This window comes from Dermochelys coriacea, chromosome 5 (genome assembly GCF_009764565.3).
Source record: "Dermochelys coriacea isolate rDerCor1 chromosome 5, rDerCor1.pri.v4, whole genome shotgun sequence".
NCBI lineage: Eukaryota > Metazoa > Chordata > Testudines > Dermochelyidae > Dermochelys > Dermochelys coriacea.
In genome coordinates, this window is record NC_050072.1 from 74,953,075 (window position 1) to 74,973,984 (window position 20,910).

The window sequence follows — 20,910 nt, forward strand, 5'->3', positions numbered from 1 at the left end:
CATTAAAGTTTTTGCCTAACTTTAAAAATGGATCAGTCTTATTGAAGTCCCAAATTAAAATTAAATGTTCTTAAATATTTTGCAGGATTGCAGACTAATTGTGCTGCCAGCAGCAATTCTTTCCATTTCTTCCAGGTTAACAGGACAGTTTGGGCCAGATTCTGCTCTCATTTACTGTGCGCTTACTCCAGTGTCACTCCCTTGAAATTCAGTAGTTACTCCAGAGTATTTACATGTGAAAGCAAAACTTGGTCCATAGTCTTTTGGCTTTTCAATGAGTTTTGCACAGATATAAATAAGGGCTAAGATTTGAGGACTTCATTTTGTGTTTTTTTCATGATACCAGTAGGTTATTTTAATTCCATTTGCAGTTGTATGTTTGGTTTGTATCACGCTAGTGAATGCATCTGATTCATATTAATTATAATGCACTTTACAGCTTGCTACCATCATAGGACTCCCTAAATCAGAAATGATGGATTGTCAGATTTGCCAAGTTGGAATAATTTACCCAGAGTTGTGGTGGATACTTTAAAAATCTAGATTGGATGGTTTTCTCAGACATACACTAGTTCAAACAGGAATTCAGGGAAGTCCTGTTGCCTGTGTTATACAGGATGTAAAACTAGAAGACAAGAAATGGTCCCTACTAGCCTTATAATCTATTAATCAAATTGAGGTTATGTGAAATATTTTGTACTAGGGCTGTCAAACGATTAAACAAATAATAACAATTAATTGTGAGATTAAAAAATAGACATTTCATCACAGTTTTAATTGCACTTTTAAACAATAAAAATACCAATTTAAATTTATTATAAATATTGGTGGATATTTTTCTACATTTTCAAATACATTGATTTCAATTATAACACAGAATACAAAGTGTACAGTGCTCACTCTATGTTATGATTTTTGATTACAAATATTTGTACTGTTAAAAAAGATAAGGAGTACTTGTGGCACCTTAGAGACTAACAAATTTATTAGAGCATAAGCTTTCGTGAGCTACAGCTCACTTCATCGGATGCATTTGGTGGAAAAAACAGAGGAGAGATTTATATACACACACACAGAGAACATGAAACAATGGGTTTATCATACACACTGTAAGGAGAGTGATCACTTAAGATAAGCCATCACCAACAGCAGGGGGGGGAAGGAGGAAAACCTTTCATGGTGACAAGCAGGTAGGCTAATTCCAGCAGTTAACAAGAATATCAGAGGAACAGTGGGGGGTGGGGTGGGAGGGAGAAATACCATGGGGAAATAGTTTTACTTTGTGTAATGACTCATCCATTCCCAGTCTCTATTTAAGCCTAAGTTAATTGTATCCAGTTTGCAAATTAATTCCAATTCAGCAGTCTCTCGTTGGAGTCTGTTTTTGAAGCTTTTTTGTTGAAGTATAGCCACTCTTAGGTCTGTGATCGAGTGACCAGAGAGATTGAAGTGTTCTCCAACTGGTTTTTGAATGTTATAATTCTTGACGTCTGATTTGTGTCCATTCATTCTTTTACGTAGAGACTGTCCAGTTTGGCCAATGTACATGGCAGAGGGGCATTGCTGGCACATGATGGCATATATCACATTGGTAGATGCGCAGGTGAACGAGCCTCTGATAGTGTGGCTGATGTGATTAGGCCCTATGATGGTCTCCCCTGAATAGATATGTGGACAGAGTTGGCAACGGGCTTTGTTGCAAGGATAGGTTCCTGGGTTAGTGGTTCTGTTGTGTGGTGTGTGGTTGCTGGTGAGTATTTGCTTCAGATTGGGGGGCTGTCTGTAAGCAAGGACTGGTCTGTCTCCCAAGATCTGAGAGAGCGATGGCTCGTCCTTCAGGATAGGTTGTAGATCCTTGATGATGCGTTGTAGAGGTTTTAGTTGGGGACTGAAGGTGATGGCTAGTGGCGTTCTGTTATTTTCTTTGTTGGGCCTGTCCTGTAGTAGGTGACTTCTGGGTACTCTTCTGGCTCTGTCAATCTGTTTCTTCACTTCAGCAGGTGGGTATTGTAGTTGTAGGAATGCATGATAGAGATCTTGTAGGTGTTTGTCTCTGTCTGAGGGGTTGGAGCAAATGCGGTTATATCGTAGCGCTTGGCTGTAGACAATGGATCGAGTGGTATGATCTGGATGAAAGCTAGAGGCATGTAGGTAGGAATAGCGGTCAGTAGGTTTCCGATATAGGGTGGTGTTTATGTGACCATCGCTTATTAGCACCGTAGTGTCCAGGAAGTGGATCTCTTGTGTGGACTGGTCCAGGCTGAGGTTGATGGTGGGATGGAAATTGTTGAAATCATGGTGGAATTCCTCAAGAGCTTCTTTTCCATGGGTCCAGATGATGAAGATGTCATCAATGTAGCTCAAGTAGAGTAGGGGCATTAGGGGATGAGAGCTGAGGAAGCGTTGTTCTAAGTCAGCCATAAAAATGTTGGCATACTGTGGGGCCATGCGGGTACCCATCGCAGTGCCGCTGATTTGAAGGTATACGTTTTCACCAAATGTGAAATAGTTATGGGTGAGGACAAAGTCACAAAGTTCAGCCACCAGGTTAGCCGTGACAGTATCGGGGATACTGTTCCTGATGGCTTGTAGTCCATCTTTGTGTGGAATGTTGGTGTAGAGGGCTTCTACATCCATAGTGGCTAGGATGGTGTTTTTAGGAAGATCACCAATGGACTGTAGTTTCCTCAGGAAATCGGTGGTGTCTCGAAGATAGCTGGGAGTGCTGGTAACAAAGGGCCTGAGGAGGGAGTCTACATAGCCAGACAATCCTGCTGTCAGGGTGCCAATGCCTGAGATGATGGGGCATCCAGGATTTCCAGGTTTATGGATCTTGGGTAGCAGATAGAATACCCCAGGTCGGGGCTCCAGGGGTGTGTCTGTGCGGATTTGTTCTTGTGCTTTTTCAGGCAGTTTCTTGAGCAAATGCTGTAGTTTCTTTTGGTAACTCTCAGTGGGATCAGAGGGTAATGGCTTGTAGAAAGTGGTGTTGGAGAGCTGCCTAGTAGCCTCTTGTTCATACTCCGACCTATTCATGATGACGACAGCACCTCCTTTGTCAGCCTTTTTGATTATGATGTCAGAGCTGTGCCACAAGTACTCCTTTTCTTTTTGCGAATACAGACTAACACGGCTGCTACTCTGAAACCTGTTAAAAAAGATAAGAGAGTGCAATCTACAAGTCAAAACATGAATGGGCAGATGAACATTTCGCATATCTGGCATGAAAATACTTTGCAACATTGACTGCAACAGAGCCATGTGAACCTTTGTTCTTACTTTCAGGTGTCCTTGTAAATCGGAAGCAGAAAGCATTATCTCCTGTAAATATAAACAAACTTCTTTGTCTTAGCAATTGGCTGCACAAGAAGTATGACTGAGCGGACTTGTAGGTTCTAAAGTTTTACATTCTTTTCTTTTTGAGTGCACTTGTGTGAAAAAAAATTCTTCGTTTGTAAATTACGCTTTCATGATAAAGAGATTGCACTACAGTACTTGTCTGAGGTGAATTGAAAAATGCTATTTCTTTTGTTTACCTTTTTTACAGTGCAAATAGTTGTAATAAAAATATCAAATGAGCACTGTACACTTTGTATACTGTGTTATAACTGAAATCAATATATTTGAAAATGTAGAAAAAATCCAAAAATATTTATAATAGATTTAAATTGGTATTTTATTATTGTTTAATGGTGTGATTAAAACTGTGATTAATCGGAACTATTTTTAAAATCTAGTTAATTTGTTTTGTTTTAATTGCTTGAGTTAACTGCAGTTAACTGACAGCCATCATTTTTACTAACAAAATGGATGCCACATTGTTATTTTTTCATATCCTTCAGTTTACTGGGGATAGCATCACCAGTATACTCCAGCTGCTTGTGCCAACACAGCAGTGTAAAGCAACCATAAAACCAGTTTAACTGACCACTTACCCTGTATTTACAGGGGTTTAGCATCAGTAGAGTCAAACTAAGGAGGCAGAGCATATCTGTGAATCAAGTTCTAGGTCTTTAACCCATATATGGGCCCTGGCATGGTGAGAGACATGTTGATATATTTAAAGTCTTTTAGCATTAATTTCGATAATGCACCTAATACTCCTGTATTGCTGTTAACTACTGAAAATATATAATTATTCAAATGCATTAATAATATTCTTAAAAGAAACATGCACTCAGATAGACTCAGTCAGGTACTTATTTGGTTAGAGGCATAGCAGACTTTTTCTGAATTATAACTTATATTTTCCTGGGTTTCATTAATTTTACATAGGAGAAAGGTAAAGTTCTTCCCTCAGGTCAGAATATAGAACGATGTTCTGATCTCCTTACAGTGCATGACTAGGTCTCTAATTGACATTGGGCAGTCAGTACTTATAGATAGGGTGACCAGATGTTCTGATTTTATAGGGACAGTCCTGATATTTGGGGCTTTTTCTTATATAGGCTCCTATTACCCTCCACCCCCTGTCCTGATTTTTCACACTTGCTGTTTGGTCACCCTTACCTTCCATTGACTTGTGGTGTAGCACTGAGCCCATACAGATGGCAAAATAACCAAGGTCAGCCGTGAGGATCATTCTAAGGCTGAAAGTTTGCTCTAAGAGCTTTCAGTCCCTGGCTTTCCTGATTGTGGATCCAAACTGCTAAAAATGAAGAAGTCTTGGAGTGGCTCAAAGTTTTTCTTTTCTATTCAGAACAGGCACATGATTATCAGGGAAAAGGATGTCCTTCAGATTCAGTGCTACAGTATTACAAAACTTGTTCTGTCCTTGTGGGTTTCCTCTTAAGAGAAAGTTAAAGGCAGATATTATATGCTACAAAAACCCCAAAACAAATAAACAAAAACAGAGTGTGAGAGAGACACACACATGCTGGTCCTTGAACTACCGCAAAGAGATATTGTATTACATTTTTCAGTGTTTCCTAGGAAACCAGTTCAGTGTAAAACAAATTCTTTGTCCCCTTTGCAAAATTGTTTGAACCATCATATCTCATAAAAGGTTGCTTCAAAAGCAATTTACGCAGCATTAAAAAAAGCTTAATCTGAAGTTTGTGGCACCAATGAAGGTGATACTTTTATCAGAAGCTTACATGCATTATATTTGTTGAAAATTGATAAGATTATGCCATTATTTCTGAAGTCTCTGAAATAAAATCTTTGTTGTGTGTGTCTGTTTTTTTTGTTTTGTTTTTGTAGATAAGTCTTTTCTGTGCACCAAGGCACCATTAAAAAAACATGAAATTATTTCAAGAGGCTTGAACAAGATTTCCATAGACATTGGGTTTTATTCACTCTTTTTATTTCAAGGAGCAATGCATGTGCTGATTTATGGGTTCCCATCTGTGATAAAGGGTTCAGAAGGTAGGAACGAAAGAATATTCTTCTGACTTGAATTGTTTGTGACATCTATTACAGCAGGATGAGCTTCCCTCCAGTGCAGGAAGCTTGCATTAAGGGGCAGATCCTCAGCTGGTGTAAATTCTCCCAGCTTCTTTGCAGTCAAAGGAACTACAACAATTTACACCAGACAAAGATCTGTCCTTTATGGTTTAAAGTGGTATTGTCCACAGGTATTTGTAGGCTCGCTGCACTGGCATGAGTTTCACAAGTAATGCTGAATAGTGATGAGCTTGCAGGGTTCTTTGACCCTGAAGGATGTAGGGTCCTGGGATCCTACATTTCTGAGGTTCATAGTTTTAATTTTTGTTGTTGTTTTAATTTTTAAAGTTAGTTTAAGGTCATCTTTAGAATTTCCATTTTATAGACTGTCAATTCTGAGCAATTTGATGACTTACTGCTGCAGATAGACTTTGCTTCCACTGCACTTTGCTTAGATGTGACCTAATTGATCTGTTCTAGTCCCATATTCTGTCACATATAATTGTTATAATTTCCCATCATGCTCATTGTGATTTTTTTTCTTCTTGTAGTCCAGAGTTCAGCTACATTTCTGATGACCTCTGACAATATTCTATTATTTACGATGCTATTGTTCTGTGCAATGGACTGCTAGCCACTTTATGCACACAGTTGTGGAACTTCCAAATGCATCATGGCCAGCAAAGGAAAACCCTGATCTAAATGAATTAACAATAGTGCTGTTATGCTGAAAAGAGTTTGTCATGAAACACGAAGCAGATGTGACAATGATCTTGGTTAGGCATATTTCTGTCCTTACTCCCAGACATGTTAACTGTTAACCAGACTATTTTGAAGGATAGCTCTCCTTTGCCGATCAGTATTCTCACCTACCTAGACATGTGACAATCCCTTTAGAACTGGTAGTTAGAAAAAGTCAAAGACTTGAATAACAAAGTTTTAAATACAGATAATAAACTTGCCTAATTAAAAGGAGATGCAGATGGCACTGCCACCTAGCAATTTTCACCTCACATACTTTGACTCCAATTATAGCCCTTCCCTACTGACTTACACTGTTTAAATTACAAAGTCAGAAGGATTGATGACTATTTACCTGTTTCTATTCATACAGATAAGTCTAACACATTGTCCTTTTTCTGTTCAAGGCATGTGATGATGGTTTTAGTGTTTATTTGGGAAATAGAATTAACTTCATTTTTTAAAAAAAGAAAAAGAAAAACTCTTAAGAGACTCATTAGCAGACCTACTCATCAGCATGAAGCACATGACTGTTACACAACACAATTTGTTCTTTTGACATTTGTTGGTTGGAGGAGTACCATACTTCTGCGAAATATATGTTAGTAGTTAGATAACTGTTGTTTATCTACTGCTTTTCAAGTCAGTTTCCTATTGCATTTTGCCTTTTGGCACACTATAGGAAGACTGATCTGGCTCCCACTGCATGAAATTTGCTCCTTCCTACTAAAAGCCAGAGTAAATGGGTTTTGTGGGATGAATCCACCCCAACCCACAGACAGGCTACAGAGATGAAATAGCAGTACTGTAGGCTGAAATAGCAGCTACTGTTCCTTTGCATGTGGTGATACCCAGCTATTGTGGCCATTGTTCCTTCTGACCTGCCCCTTAAGTTCCACACCACGCTATCTGGAGCTGGCACAACATTCCTCTCTGACACTCTGAGTTCAGGAGATGCTTAACCCTGTGTCCACTGAAGTCAATGGTAAAATTGTCAGTGGTGCAGAAGCTCCTTGGTGTGGCTGCTCTGCTTGCACCGTGAATGCTGCAAGGCTTCTGTAGTTCAGGGTCTATTCAGGCCATGTACTTGAATTTTGTTTACCTTGTTGAACAAAAATATGAGTATAGACAAAAACTGAATGGTTGCATTTCCAGGCCAGCTAAGCTAAGCCCTTTGCCTGGCCAGAACCACCCAACTTCAAGCTGTGTTGGCTCCCTTTTGGCAATAGAGAAGAGATAACAGCCCTGGTGGACTTGCTTGTGTCAGGACCTAGGCCCACTGTGGGAATGAATGTGGCCTTTAAGGTTTCATGGATTTTAGAGTTAGAGGTGGTACAAAGTCTGGATCTTCTCAGATAGAAATGTTTTGACGTCTCCATCTGCATTGTGAGGTTAGGCTCCTTTGTATGAATTGAACATAATGTGTCTGGCAGTGCAACCCCGCATGATGGTGAGCACTTCCTCATGAAAGTAGTTGCATTGACTTTAGTGGAGCAGCTTAGGTGAGTGTGACACTCTTTCTACACCAGAGCAATGCCCTGGCACCTCCATATTTGCCATGGTGGTATGATTATAATATGTTTTGTACAAAGTATGGCTTGTGAAGTATCATTTTAAAAGTCTTGACCTTTTTACCATTGATATCCTGTTAAACTGTATGGGCTATCATTGTATGTGCAGTTATGAAGTTTTTCTGTGTGCATGTTACTGAAATGTGTTGTGAAGCTGGAAACATTCACAGCAGCCTTTCATGTACAACAATGGAGAAGCCAGACATCACTGATGGACCATTAAGGGGACTCCACGCTAACAAGGACTTCACAGAATCTGTATACAATGAAGACTTCTCAGAGGGAGCACATAGACAATGGACACTGCTTGACTCGCATCATAGCAAAAGATCTTTCCAGGAAGCTGAAGAACCTATAAAGGAGGGGAAGTGACATCGTCATTTGTCTTCACTCCCCTCACAACTCAACACCTGAAAACACATCTGGAGAGCAAAGACTTTGAACTGGGGAGGTGCTCCCACGCTGAAAAGAGGAATCCCAGCCTGAGTATGAACTATACCACCAGGGTGAGATATTACTTGATTCAAATCCTTTCTAGTTTATAGAACTCAGATTGTGATTCTACTTTTATTTCTTAGGTGACCAACTTTAAGCTGTACGCTTACTACTTATAATATTTTAAAATGTATCTTTCTGTAGTTAATAAATCTGTTTTATATTTTACCTGAAACAGTGGGTTTTGCTTGAAGTACTTGGGAATTCTGCTCATGAACAAGAGCCGGTGCATGTCCCCTCCACACTGAGGGAGGGGTGGACTGGGTAATAAACTTAAACTGGTCAGGCTTTTGACCAGGGCAAGGCAGTACAACTCTGGGGAGCTGTGGGGAATTGGCTGGAGCTTCTCTATTGTTGGTTCATGAGTTGCTGGCAAAAGCATTAATGTAACTCAGTTGGATGTGTCCCTGCCTGTACAAGTGCAGTACCTGTAGGGGTTTTCAGCTTGCCACAGCATCACAGTGTGAGAGGGAGCCCAGGTTGGTAAGACAGAAGGCTCAGCAGTACCTCAGGTCCAGGCTCCACCCTGGGAAACCCATCACAGTAAGTGCTAACCATTGTAAAAATTGCCTAAATGAAGCCAGTGAACAAGGATTTATCTACAAAATCCACTTTTTGGATTCATTTAGCAGAGTATCTTTCATTTTGTGCACAATATTTATGCAAATTAATGCTAATTTGCAATGAGCTTTCACACATCATAACAACATGCTAAATGAGGTCATCATGAGTAACAGTATTAACAATGAATACTGTGTCATTAAATTGATTAAACTGCTCAAAACTCCATTGCTTTTTCCTGACCCATCCAGACCAGAGTAATTTCTGCAATATGGTACCCAATAACTAATTTTTTTTCAATGATACCTTCAATTTTTTTAAAACAGCAAATGAAAAATGCCTCTTATTTCATGATGCACATTTTTCTTCCTCATTTATTCCTCCTCTACTAGGCCATTACTGCAGCACATTAGCAGGATGGATGACTGCCTCTACAGACTGTTAATGCTTCTGTAGAGACTGCCTTGAAGAAGGTGATTGGGAGGAAGAGTAGCTTTGAGGCTTGCACCTTATCCCAGAGAGAGATGCTTTGTCATGCAGGCAGATTATTTACAGATCCCCCAAGGGTCCTCCACAGAGGATCTCTGCTTTTGCACCCTCTACATCACGATTGTGGTTTCCAGTGACCGTCCTTTTGCTGAAAACAGCTGGGTGGGATTCCCAAAAAAGTCCTTCAGTCCGACTCTTAGATCTACCAGGGTCTGAAGTGTTCTCTGTCATCAGGTACTCAGCAGTCTAAGAACTCAGCAAAAGAATTCTTACATGGCAGCACAAGGCTTTCCAGCTGACCTCCACTTTTTATCCTATTAAATCTAATTTTCACTTGCAGAAAGGTTCTGTATGAAACAGTATTCTGAAGCAAACCAGGACAGCAAATGCTCAGTCTTCCTCTCATTCTGTTCTAAAGGTTAATGGGGCTAGGGCTAGCATAGAATTATTTAAGTGGAATACATACTAATACTAATGTCTGGAGAAAACAATCCAAACGTGATTAGTCAAATGGGAAGTTGAAACATGGAAAATAGTAATATTGAAAGAGACTTAGGAGTGACAATGGACAGCAAATTAGTCATGAGTTTGAATGTGTTACAGCAGCAAAGAAGGTAAATGCAGTTTCGGATTGTGTATACCAATGTGCCATGTCATGGAACTAGGAAGTAAGGGCACACAGATAGTATTGGGAAGAGCACAGTATAAGTATCTAGCTAGACAACAGTCCCTCCCTATATGCAGGTTTCAGAGTAGCAGCCGTGTTAGTCTGTATTCGCAAAAAGAAAAGGAATACTTGTGGCACCTTAGAGACTAACAAATTTATTAGAGCATAAGCTTTCGTGATGAAGTGAGCTGTAGCTCATGAAAGCTTATGCTCTAATAAATTTGTTAGTCTCTAAGGTGCCACAAGTACTCCTTTTCTTTTTCCCTATATGCACTAATGCAACCTTACCTAGAATTTTGTGTTCAGTTTTGGGTGTTATCTCACTGCTGGAAAGCTATTCACAACTGGAGGCAGTTGAGAAAACAACAGAGCTGGTTAGAGAGCTGGAACAACTGAGGACGGGAAAAGAGTTAAATATGTCTAACCTAGCTGAGCAGCAACTAGTGAGGGTAGTACAGAATGTGATTACAGTTTACACCTGCTGTAGCTGAATGGGAAAACACTAAGGGGAGGAATTATTTTAATATGAACAATAACCAGGAATAATAGAATGAATGGGAAGCCTTAGACTAAAGATCAGGGAAAAGTTCTTGATAGTGAGGTCTTTTAGCTTGTTGACTAATTTCTCAAGGGAACTGTAAGATGCTCCATTATTTGGCACACATAAGACTAGGCTGGAGAAAACATAGCACAATAGAATATTCATGCATTAGCAAGGAGATAGATATTTTGTGCCCTTATAGACCTTTTCCATTTCTGTGCTCCGTGATTTTTATGAAACTTCTAGGAGCTGATCAGGCAAGATGTTGAACACTTCTTGAAAGGTGCTGAGTGCCCTCAGCTCCCAGTGAGCGAAAGCAACCTCTGGTGGAATCAGACTCAGGGTTGGAGCAAATGCAAATGAATGTAGTGGACTCACCTTTATCATCAAAAAAGAAAAGGAGGACTTGTGGCACCTTAGAGACTAACAAATTTATTTGAGCATAAGCTTTCGTGAGTTACAGCTCACTTCATCGGATGCATTCTCTGAAACCTTTATCATCAGTAAGTGTGCATCCATGCCCATCTAAAATTCAATATGATTTGCAAATTCTGTTCAGGAAAACCCTAGGTCTGACAGAAAAAGGCAAGGATAGTTTTGTGGGTGAGGCACTAGACAGAAGGTCAAGAGACTTGAGTTCATGGCTCTGCCACAGACTCCCTGTGTGAACTTGGGCAAGTCACTTAAAAGATGATCCAAAACTCACTGAAGCCAATGAGAATGTTCCCATTGATTTCAATGGACATTGGATCAGATCTTTAAGCTTTAGGCCCATGCCACATAGGGTGTGTGTGTGTGTGTGTGTGTGTGTGTGTGTGTGTGTGTGGGAGGGGGGTTAATGGTAGTTCCCTACCTTACTGGGATGTTGTGAGGATTAATTGATGTGTGCTAGATATGAGAGCTAGTAATGGGGACAGATAGGTATATGTGGATCTATCTAAACAGTGTTGCAGGTCAGGAGTCAGTTACATTCCAAGAGCTATTTAGGAAAGCGTGTGCTTGGCCTGCACAATGACTAACATCGATTATTACAGTGTAGCCCTCACTTCCATTAGCTTTAAACTCATATTATAAAACTGTTAAAATAACGTGTATTTGAAGGTTTGTTTAATAGCTTTTTTTTTTAAAGTGGTCCATATTTATGGAATTCTGTTACACAATATAGAGTAGAGTATGCAGGTAATTTTTAATAACATCCAGGAATGGATAAATAAACTCCTTTATTCTTTAACTGTTTAGTTGTATTTTCCTGAAAAATTAAAGTTTAATATGATGTTATAACATCCTGTAAATCATGCGCAGGAAATTTAATAGTTTTATGCCTGCCATGCGAAACTTGTAACCCCCTCCATATTTACTAATACATAAAAAAGGAACTGAAGTGCCATCTGTATAATGATCTATTTTTGGTGGACCATGCATGATAAAATCCCAGCCTTGATCTCTTAAACTATCAAGTCTGCCATAAATATTTGATGATGAACAAGCCCATAAAAAGAAAATGTGGAATATGAATAGAGGGAGAGCAAATATGTAATTCAATTTTTAATTACCAGTGTCTCATGCTAAAGTCAAGTTCATCTTCCATAAGAGTAGAAAATAACCTACAATTCCCTCTCTTATTGTAAGCTTCTTTAAACAATCAGCATCATATCTCAGGTTAGAGCTTTAAGGGGGGAGAGAAATCATCACTGAAACAAAAGAACAGGACACACAGACTAAGGTAGAACAGTCTAGTTTTATTACCTTATGCAATCAAAAGCTTTTTTCCTTTCCTTTTCTTTTTTTCCTTTTTCCCCGTTCTTTCTGGGTTTTTAGTTTGTTTTTTTTTGTTTTGTTTTTTTTACAACATACATTAAGTTGTGAATCAGATGTTAGGGGGATGTAGAGATGAAGGAAAGTTGGTGACATCACAATATTTTACAACTTTACAACAAATGAGAGTCTGAATTTGTTGCATGTACCAGTGTATATCAAGGGTGGAAAGCAAAGGCACACTTAGGTTTATGTACCCCTCCAAGTAAGGGGTGCAGGGAGATCGGGGTGAGGGAGGATTAAAACAAAAGACCCACTGAGTACAAAATGAGCATTTCAAAGTCAACCCAGTAATTGATGTCATGTATATGACAAAGGCATATCTCTGCACAAGGCTGTTGCAGTGATTATTCATTTCTACATGATGTCAGAATGCCTTGCTTAATAATGTCAATGGGCACTGCACATTTGGTACTCGAGGAATTGAAGTTTGGGGGGGGGAAAGGTTGCAAGTTACTCCTGCTGCTGCTACTTTTTTGTTTTTTGAACGAAAAAAAAAAGACTTTCCTGCTACATACTGGTCTGAAAGGGTTTAATTACAAAAAGCATTGCTTTGGATACAATCTATCTACAGCAGTCTGCATAGTTCACTAACAGTGAACAAGTCAGTTTCATAAAAGAAGCAATGATGGAATGAAAGAACATGCAAGCACCCTTGTTACACACTTTGGTCTAGACCATCCAGACTTTGTAAATACCATCTACACGCTAGCTGACTTGAACTTTTTTTTGATTGTTAGGGAAACAAAACCAAGACCCTGCAAAACAAATTAGGTATAAAATTTAAAAAACAATCAAAACAAACCCCCTCCCCAAACTGCCCCGTAGATAAAAAAAAAAATGGCCCTCCCTTATTTTCTACAGTATGTTGACACAGTTGTTATAACAGATTAAAAACAAATCTACCTTTGTGCATGAATAACTGAAAAATTGTAAAAGACCTTATACACAGGCATGGGCACGCTCAGGCCACATGCAAAGTCACATGAAAGGAAAAAATGAAAATGAAAATTAATTCCCCCAAAAGGTTTTTTGCAGCATTGTTCTGGATGGCCTTATTCAGTTATGGCAGGAACCAGCCTGCCTCATCCTACTTCCATTTCATTTCATTTTGTATACTGTGCATCCACAGGGCAGCATGTGTCATTGAGGCTTGCTTCCAGTGGCTGGCCAGTCACACACAGTGCTTGTCTCTATCTAGTGGACAAACCAGACTTGGAGACAGTACATTACTCATTTCTCTGCTGGCTAATGAGAATATCACCATACTGAAATGATATGAAAGTATAAGGGGGAGGAAATTGCCAACCACAATCGGTGTCTATGCTGCCAGCATAGCCTAGGGGTGGTTTGAGGGCAGAATTGGCACAACTAGAAAGTCAAACTGAATTGGAGGGTATAGTACTACTCTAGTTTCTTGATGGATATGGTGTTATTACAATAACCACTACATTCTTCTTTGAACTTCTTTACTCCAATTCTCCAGGGGGCTTAGGAGAGGAAAGGTAAATAAATATTTGCATTTATTCAAAGGGCCAGGAGGAAGGTTTTACATACTACAGCTCACAAATATACACAACGGAGGGTGTAAGGCACAAATTTACATGTGGAAGAAAACAGGCTATTCACAGATATATTCCCAAGAAAAACCCGTGTGATAAGACCATAATTTATGCATGGTAACAGCCAGCATATTAATTAGTTCACACTGTTTGTGGATTTTGTTTGCCGTCTCACATGCAAGGTGAAATGAGATGGCACATCACAAGCTGGTGCCTTCACAGAAAGTATTAACGACTGATAAAGCCATGTTGACAGCAATGGTGCACAAATGTGCAGTTTTTAAAGAGTTTCTTTTGCAGTTGCTTTAGGAGTTATAAATTTGGGGGATTTTGTTTGTTGCCTGTCATAGATCAGAGGCCCAGCAAGCAAATTAACTAACAGGTTTAAATAAATATTCCCCTTTTTTCAGCTAGAGATCAAACAGTCCAAACACAAAGTTCAGAATTCCAGCTCCAACTTATTTAACTCAGTGAATTTATTGGAAAAATAAAAGAGTTTTAATCACTCCAGTTAATGGGTTTCATGTTAAATAGGTATAATTTTCAATGTATTTCTGAAGAGCTGCTCATAGGATGATATGCAGAAGTCATTTCCTTAGGAAAAACAAAAGATGAACAATAAATAATAGGAGTTATTTGCGTTAACAGTCACATGTTATTCATTAAAAGAGAAGAGTAGCAGAAATCTATGACATAGTTTTGCCCAACGTGGCATTTATCTGCTATAACCAAACGGCTGTAACACTGATGGGCATTTCACAGTACCTGCACATAGTAAACTTCTGCCATTGTTAAGTCAGAGTTAGCTTTATCAATGAATTTTTTATTTTGTATTCATTTTTATTTTTTTTAAGTTCTTTTATTTGCTTTGCTTTTCAGAGCATTCTTTCCCAGTTCAGGAATGCACTGTGCAATTGGGGGTGAAATGTCACAGTCATCATTCACCTGTGTGCTTTTGGCTCAATGTTTGTGATGTTAAGTTAGTGTTTTGAGTAAAGAACTGTCAGGTAGCGGGGGTGAGTCCTGCAGTTTGAAACCTTCACCATGGATCAGATGGCTCGGTTTAAAAAATATTCCACTTTTCCCAGAGAGCAGGATCACCACATCCTTCGCTTAACAACAGCCTTCTTGTGAATTGGAACTAGTGATGCAATTGCAGAACACTGGCTTTGAAGGGCAAACTCTGTTTAATTGCTGTCTTCCCTCCCCCCCCCCCGTGATTATGTACATGCATCATTGGGCTTCATGGATGTTGAAAGTGGGGTAAAGGATGGTTTGGGGGGTACATCCGGTTTTAGCGAAGGTGTACGTTTCAACCCGGATCTTGTCAGCGAGTTGTATGTAGTGAGACTAGGCTGCCTTGATACAGTCACAGCTGGTGCTTGAGCTTGTATAGAGTCCACTCTCTGTGGGGCAGGCGGAGGGTTGTCTCCCCTGCTGAAGCTCTGATTTCGAGAGAGGTGGGAGGAATTAGAGGAGTTAGTATTGTTTCTTTTGAGAGTTGATGTCTGATGATTTCTCGTGAGTGAGTTCGTAGGGTAGTTTCTCTTGTAGTCCACATTATAAGCAGAGGAATGCATTTCTAATCGCTTGCCCAGACCACTCTGAGCCAGAGAGGAGCCAGGAGGACCCAACGAGGCTTCCCTCTGGGGTACTTTTGGTGGCATGTTATCCAGATTTTCCACCAGATTAACTCCATGGTTGGGACTTTTGCTGCTGAGATGTTCCTTTATGGTTTTGTACTCGAGCGTGGCATTCTGGTCCTCCATAGCCATCTGTGCCATGTCGCTCATTTTTGGCTGATCAACATACTCATGCTGATAGCCTTGCTGTGAGATTGGCAAGACTACAACGCTTGGGATGTGGCTGGGAGAAGCCCTGAGAGGCAGGTCAGTTGGAATCACAGGTGATGCCATTGGGGGGATATCTTTTGTGCAGGCATTGATAAGATTCTGGTTTCTTTCCCATTCCCTGCTGCCACGGCTGGGCTTCCTCTTTTGTTGCAGGGTTGGGGTGGACTCGGGGGTTGGCAGAGCAGCCAAGTCCAGATGGTGCTGGTCAGCTTTGATTAACATTTTGGCAGTGCTGCCCGGGGTAGTGAGTTTGCCATTGTGCATCAAAGGTGTGAGGATAGCTTCTGGTTTTGGCTCCTTGGATTGTGCATCTCCAAAGAGACCGCTGAGCTTGGTAACACTACTCATGGAGCCGCGGCGGGAGTGGGCCAGCTCCTTCTCCTTCCTCTGGACAACGGCCGCGTCTCTGCGGCGGTGGTCACAGATGCAGTAAACTATGATTCCCGAGAAGACAGCTCCCATGACAAAAGCAAGAATGACTGCAATGGCCAGGAGGGTGACCGGCACCAGCTGATCGTGGCCTTTGAGATAGCTCTCACGAATCACTCCTGCAACAAACATCATACAGTGGTAAGCAAAAAATCTATCAGGAAAAGCTTCCTAACGTATCTAGTCCATTCAAAGGCATTAACTGTAGATTTTATTTATTCTCAGCTTTTCATTAACTATCCCAAGTTCACATCCATACTGTACCTGCTGGCTGGAACTCACTTTGAGCAAAGTTAAGCTCAAGATGTTGAATTAAGATCCGGGGTGGGTGTTCAGGGTGTCGGTTCATTCTTTATAAAGACAGGGCCCATTTGCAGAATTTGGATCTGTATCAGAGATCAGCTTTCAAAATACCCCGAAATTCCAGGGTATTTAGATCAGCAAGTGAAATTCTGGCCCTACTGAAGTTAATTGCAAAATTCCCAGTGACCTGGAATTTCACCCAGGGGTTTTTAGTTAGGACTGTCTCTGAGGCTGAGAAATAGCATGTATTTCTTCACCCATTCCTCAACCTCATCTCTCCTCCCACCTAATGTTATCTCACATTTTATTTCTGTAAATCACTGATGCTGAAAAAGCTGAGGAGTCAGAAGCTTTATGTATGTTACATAAATGAATCTCACATCCTTTCAAGCTTTCTCCCCTGCTATTTATTTGTTGTCTCTGTCACAAGGTTTGGAAGCCAGTGTCATATGTTTGGGCTGCAGCAGGGATGCTATAGAGTATTTATATCCTGAATAACTATGAGAGAAAGAGCGCCCAACACTGAAATACATTGAGACAGAACAGGTTTAAAAATACTCTCCAGATTTCAAGTGTCTCTGCTAATTTTTAAAAAAAATCTCTCCAGTTCTAGATAAGTAAATATGCTGGATTCTCTTTGCTACTTCAGCTAAAAGCACACACAGTGAGAAGCCTATTTTGTGGCATTGCACTGTGCTTAGAGATGTTGCCAGGTCTTATTATTGCTCCTAAGGCTTGCTGTCATAGTAGGCTTCTTCAGTAGAGTTAATATTCTCAACTTAATAAAAATGATGTGAATGCACCAGTCAATAATCCTACAGAACATTAACCAAGATATTGCATATATAAAGAACATTGCTTTTCCTTTCCCTACGTAGTTGTGCACCAAGCCAGCACACGCTAATCAAATGCAAGTGTGGAGCCTGTTGGGCTGTTTTAATGCTAAGTGAGAAGGAATCACAACTGTCAGATCATAAGTTTCTGACAAAGTAGTTAAAAAACACAAGTCGAACACCCCATTCCCTTCTCTAGAGAGCGTGCAAATGCAAGTGCATTAAAGCATACTCTGAGGAAATATAAACAATGTTCTTATTATGAGAGATAGAGAGAAAATGTACCTAGAAGAGTCTCACAAGACTTTGTGAAGATACCAATCTTTCATGTCAAAAATCAACGGTGTCAGGAATCCTGTCTTTTATGTATTTGGTGGGCAGATAGCTGTGGTCCAGAATTAGAACCAAGTGCAAAAAATCCCAGCAAAGTTTTTTAAAATAACATTGAAATACTGCTGTTGCCTCATGGAAAACATTGATAAGCATTCTGTCTAGATTCAGTTCTACTTCTATAGCATACTTGTCCCCATTTTAATTAGAGTATGTAAGTGGACAAATGATATTTGCATACAAACCAGGACTTTTAAAAGCTGAACTGCTCTTGAAATCATAATATCCTGCTTTTGACATCACAGTTGGTTGCCATAGAAATTACTTATGTAGTGACAGAGGACTGTGATTTCAAGTGGGGAACAAAATAGCAGGAGCAGCTGATCCCTTAAGAAACAAAGATCCTGAATTCATGTAAATGTTCTTAGTAATAAAAGAACAAGGGAAGTAAAATAACTTCCAAAGGGAAAACAATGTGTCAGTAGAAACAATCTTCAAATTAAATGCTTTTCAGACTCTTCCAAGAAGCACCAGAAACTTTTTAAGGGTCAGATTTTGCCACCCTTTTACTACAAGGAATACTTAATGTGAATATATACGGTAGAATCTGGCCTTATAGTTGAGCTTAGACCAACAATAGCATGAAAGTTCAAAGTTTCAGCCAAAATGCAAATCCTTTTGTGCCTTACTGACAAGAAGCATGGTCTAGTGATTAAGGCATGCGATGTGAAATGGGGACACCTGGATTCTATTCCTTGCTCTGCTACACTCTTCCTGTTGTGACCCTGGAGAAGTCACTTAAACTCTCTGGGCCGCAGTTTCCTCAACTGTAAAACGGGGATATTTACTTATCCCAGAAGGGTGTTTCAGACCAAACTCATTTATATTTGTTAAGTGCATTGACATCCTCAGAGGGAGGCTCAGAAATGGAAAGTATTTTATATGCAAAATATTACTTTGGTGTTGCAAGGATGCTCAGAAATGGGTTAGGTCATATCCACATATATAGTGTTAGGCACAATTGGGTGAGCTAATGCCAGTTTCAGCCCTCAGGATCCAATTTCACAGGTGCCTCATGTAGATCAGACCACTGGAACCTAGTGGACAAAGCAGCTACAGAACTGGGCCTATAATTTACATTTCCTTTTGTCAGCTAAAGTTAAAACTTTGATATTGAGTTACTGGGCTTCTTATTTCACTTGAGTTTGCTCAAAAATATTTTTAAAAGAGGATAAGAAAATGGAATAAACAGATTAAATAAAAATGAAACAATTATGTTTCAAATTCTTCCACTGATCTAACAGTTTTGCTGCTGTTTGGATCAGCAGCACCTCTGGACACTGTGTGATATAGTCAGCCCTTGCTACTGTATCCCAAAACTGTATGCGACGCTGCTATCACTATCATATTACAAATTGATTCTGAATCATTATAACTCGCATTACAAAACCACCCCACAATTCGGAATGAGTGGCCATGTGTATTCCAGAGAGCTGTGTGGAATAATAATGGTGCTGGAAGTCAGTTTTTCTTCACTGGCAGAATTTCAGGAGGAAGCTTGACTTGAGCCAGTGCCATTTGAGCCTCGCTTTCATGAGTTCTAAATTCTGCCCAAACCTTCATAAACTCTAAAAGAGAGCTTTGTCAGAACAGAGTCAAAGTCAGTTTCTGTGGCTTTGCTCTAGGTGTGTGGATCCTTTGATGTGTTAATAAAATAGGTTATTTTGATCACAGGTCAAATCCAACTGGCTTTTCTTACTTGAGTAATCCCAAGAACTTCAGCTTTAATCATATGATTTAAAGCGGGCAGGATTTGACCACAAATTAAATGAAGTTCCGAGCACAGCTATAGTAAAATAAACTAAAAAGTAGCGGCTATAAGTGTTTTGCATTCTAGTATTAGGGGGGAACCCCACCAAAAGGTTATCTGAAATGAGGGGATGATCTCAACCCATTACCAATGCACATCTCAAGTATTTAGCACCATTAGTAGCAGTCCCAAGAGACCGGGGCAGAGTGGATGGGTCCAAACTATCTCCTCACACTAAGCCACAGAAGGATACTGGGGGCACAGTGAAGGAAGCTTATTGTGCTGCTGTCCCTGTGTTCCTTGCTCAGTGGCTACTGAGAGAACTGCGGTTTCCAGCGGCATTTCTGAACAGTAGTCATTCAAAATATTAACGTAAGCAGAGAAACAATGGGCAAAAATGTAGAATCTAGACCCTTGAAAATCTGGAGCTTATAAGAGGTTCAAATCACCATCCAATCTACACCTTTAAAGACACAGCCGACAAACTGCAAAGAGTTCATTGTTTTGAAAAGGCTTGAATCTATGTATTATCTAAAATCCTAGTAATACATTATGTGCTGGTACACTTAATTACTGAGGGTTTTTTAAAATAAGATCATAAGATGTTCTGGATATGAGTTTTGCTAATTTTATAATACATGATACCATAACAAACTTCTTAGACAAAATATTATTTGCAACTTTTAAAATGACCTGAGTAGCTCTTCACTGATTATATACCTTTCTAAATATGAAGATTAATTGCTTATTTTATTTGATGCGGTTATAAGTGTATTAGAAGGGGTCTTCTTTTGTTTCAAACTCAACCTTATCTTTAGATAAACTTGAAAGATCTTTCTACAAATACGTTCGTATTATTTCCAGATAGCATGTTCAGGTTGATCTTCATGAATGACAACAAACCATTCCCTGGACAGGTTTATGTTATTTACAGAATACATTCAAATAAATCTTAGGAGAAAGCATGTTGGATAACTGCGGTAGTAAACCTCAAAAGCGTCCGAGGTCATAGGCTTGAAGATATGAGTGCTCTGCACCTCTAGGAATCAGACCCTACATGTAGTTAAGAATCTAATCATATTGATAATTAACAAAACCTCTTGGGGTCCTCGAACCAGCCTAGCACTCTCCCTCCTGAATACATCCCTTTTCCCATATAGGCTGTGCTATCTTCCTGAGACACTGAGGGACAGTTTAGTCATAGATACTAAGGTCAGAAGGGACCATTCTGATCATCTAGTCCGACCTCCTGCACAGCGCAGGCCACAGAATCTCACCCACCCACTCCTATGAAAAACCTCACCCATGTCTGAGCTATTGAAGTCCTTAAATCATGGTTTAAAGACTTCAAGGAGCAGAGAAGCCTCCCTCAAGTCAACCATGCTCCATGCTACAGAGGAAGGCGAAAAACCTCCAGGGCCTCTCCAATCTGCCCTGGAGGAAAATTCCTTCCCGACCCCAAATATGGCAATCAGCTAAGCCCTGAGCATATGGCCAAGATTCACCAGCCAGATACTACAAAAAA

The 20,910-nt window shown here is 39.9% G+C and overlaps 1 protein-coding gene across 5 annotated transcripts in view; it reads right to left on the reverse strand.

Annotated features, from left to right (window-relative positions):
- Window positions 1-12,169: 12,169 nt before the first annotated feature.
- Window positions 12,170-20,910, reverse strand: part of SEMA6A (semaphorin 6A) — a 142,042-nt gene continuing 133,301 nt past the window's right edge. For all 5 annotated transcript variants that reach the window (XM_038402737.2, XM_038402739.2, XM_038402741.2 and 2 more), the window contains one exon: window positions 12,170-16,228. In XM_038402737.2, the coding sequence (XP_038258665.1) occupies window positions 15,048-16,228 (1,181 nt within the window). In that variant the 3' untranslated portion in view covers window positions 12,170-15,047. The remainder of the gene's footprint in view (window positions 16,229-20,910) is intronic.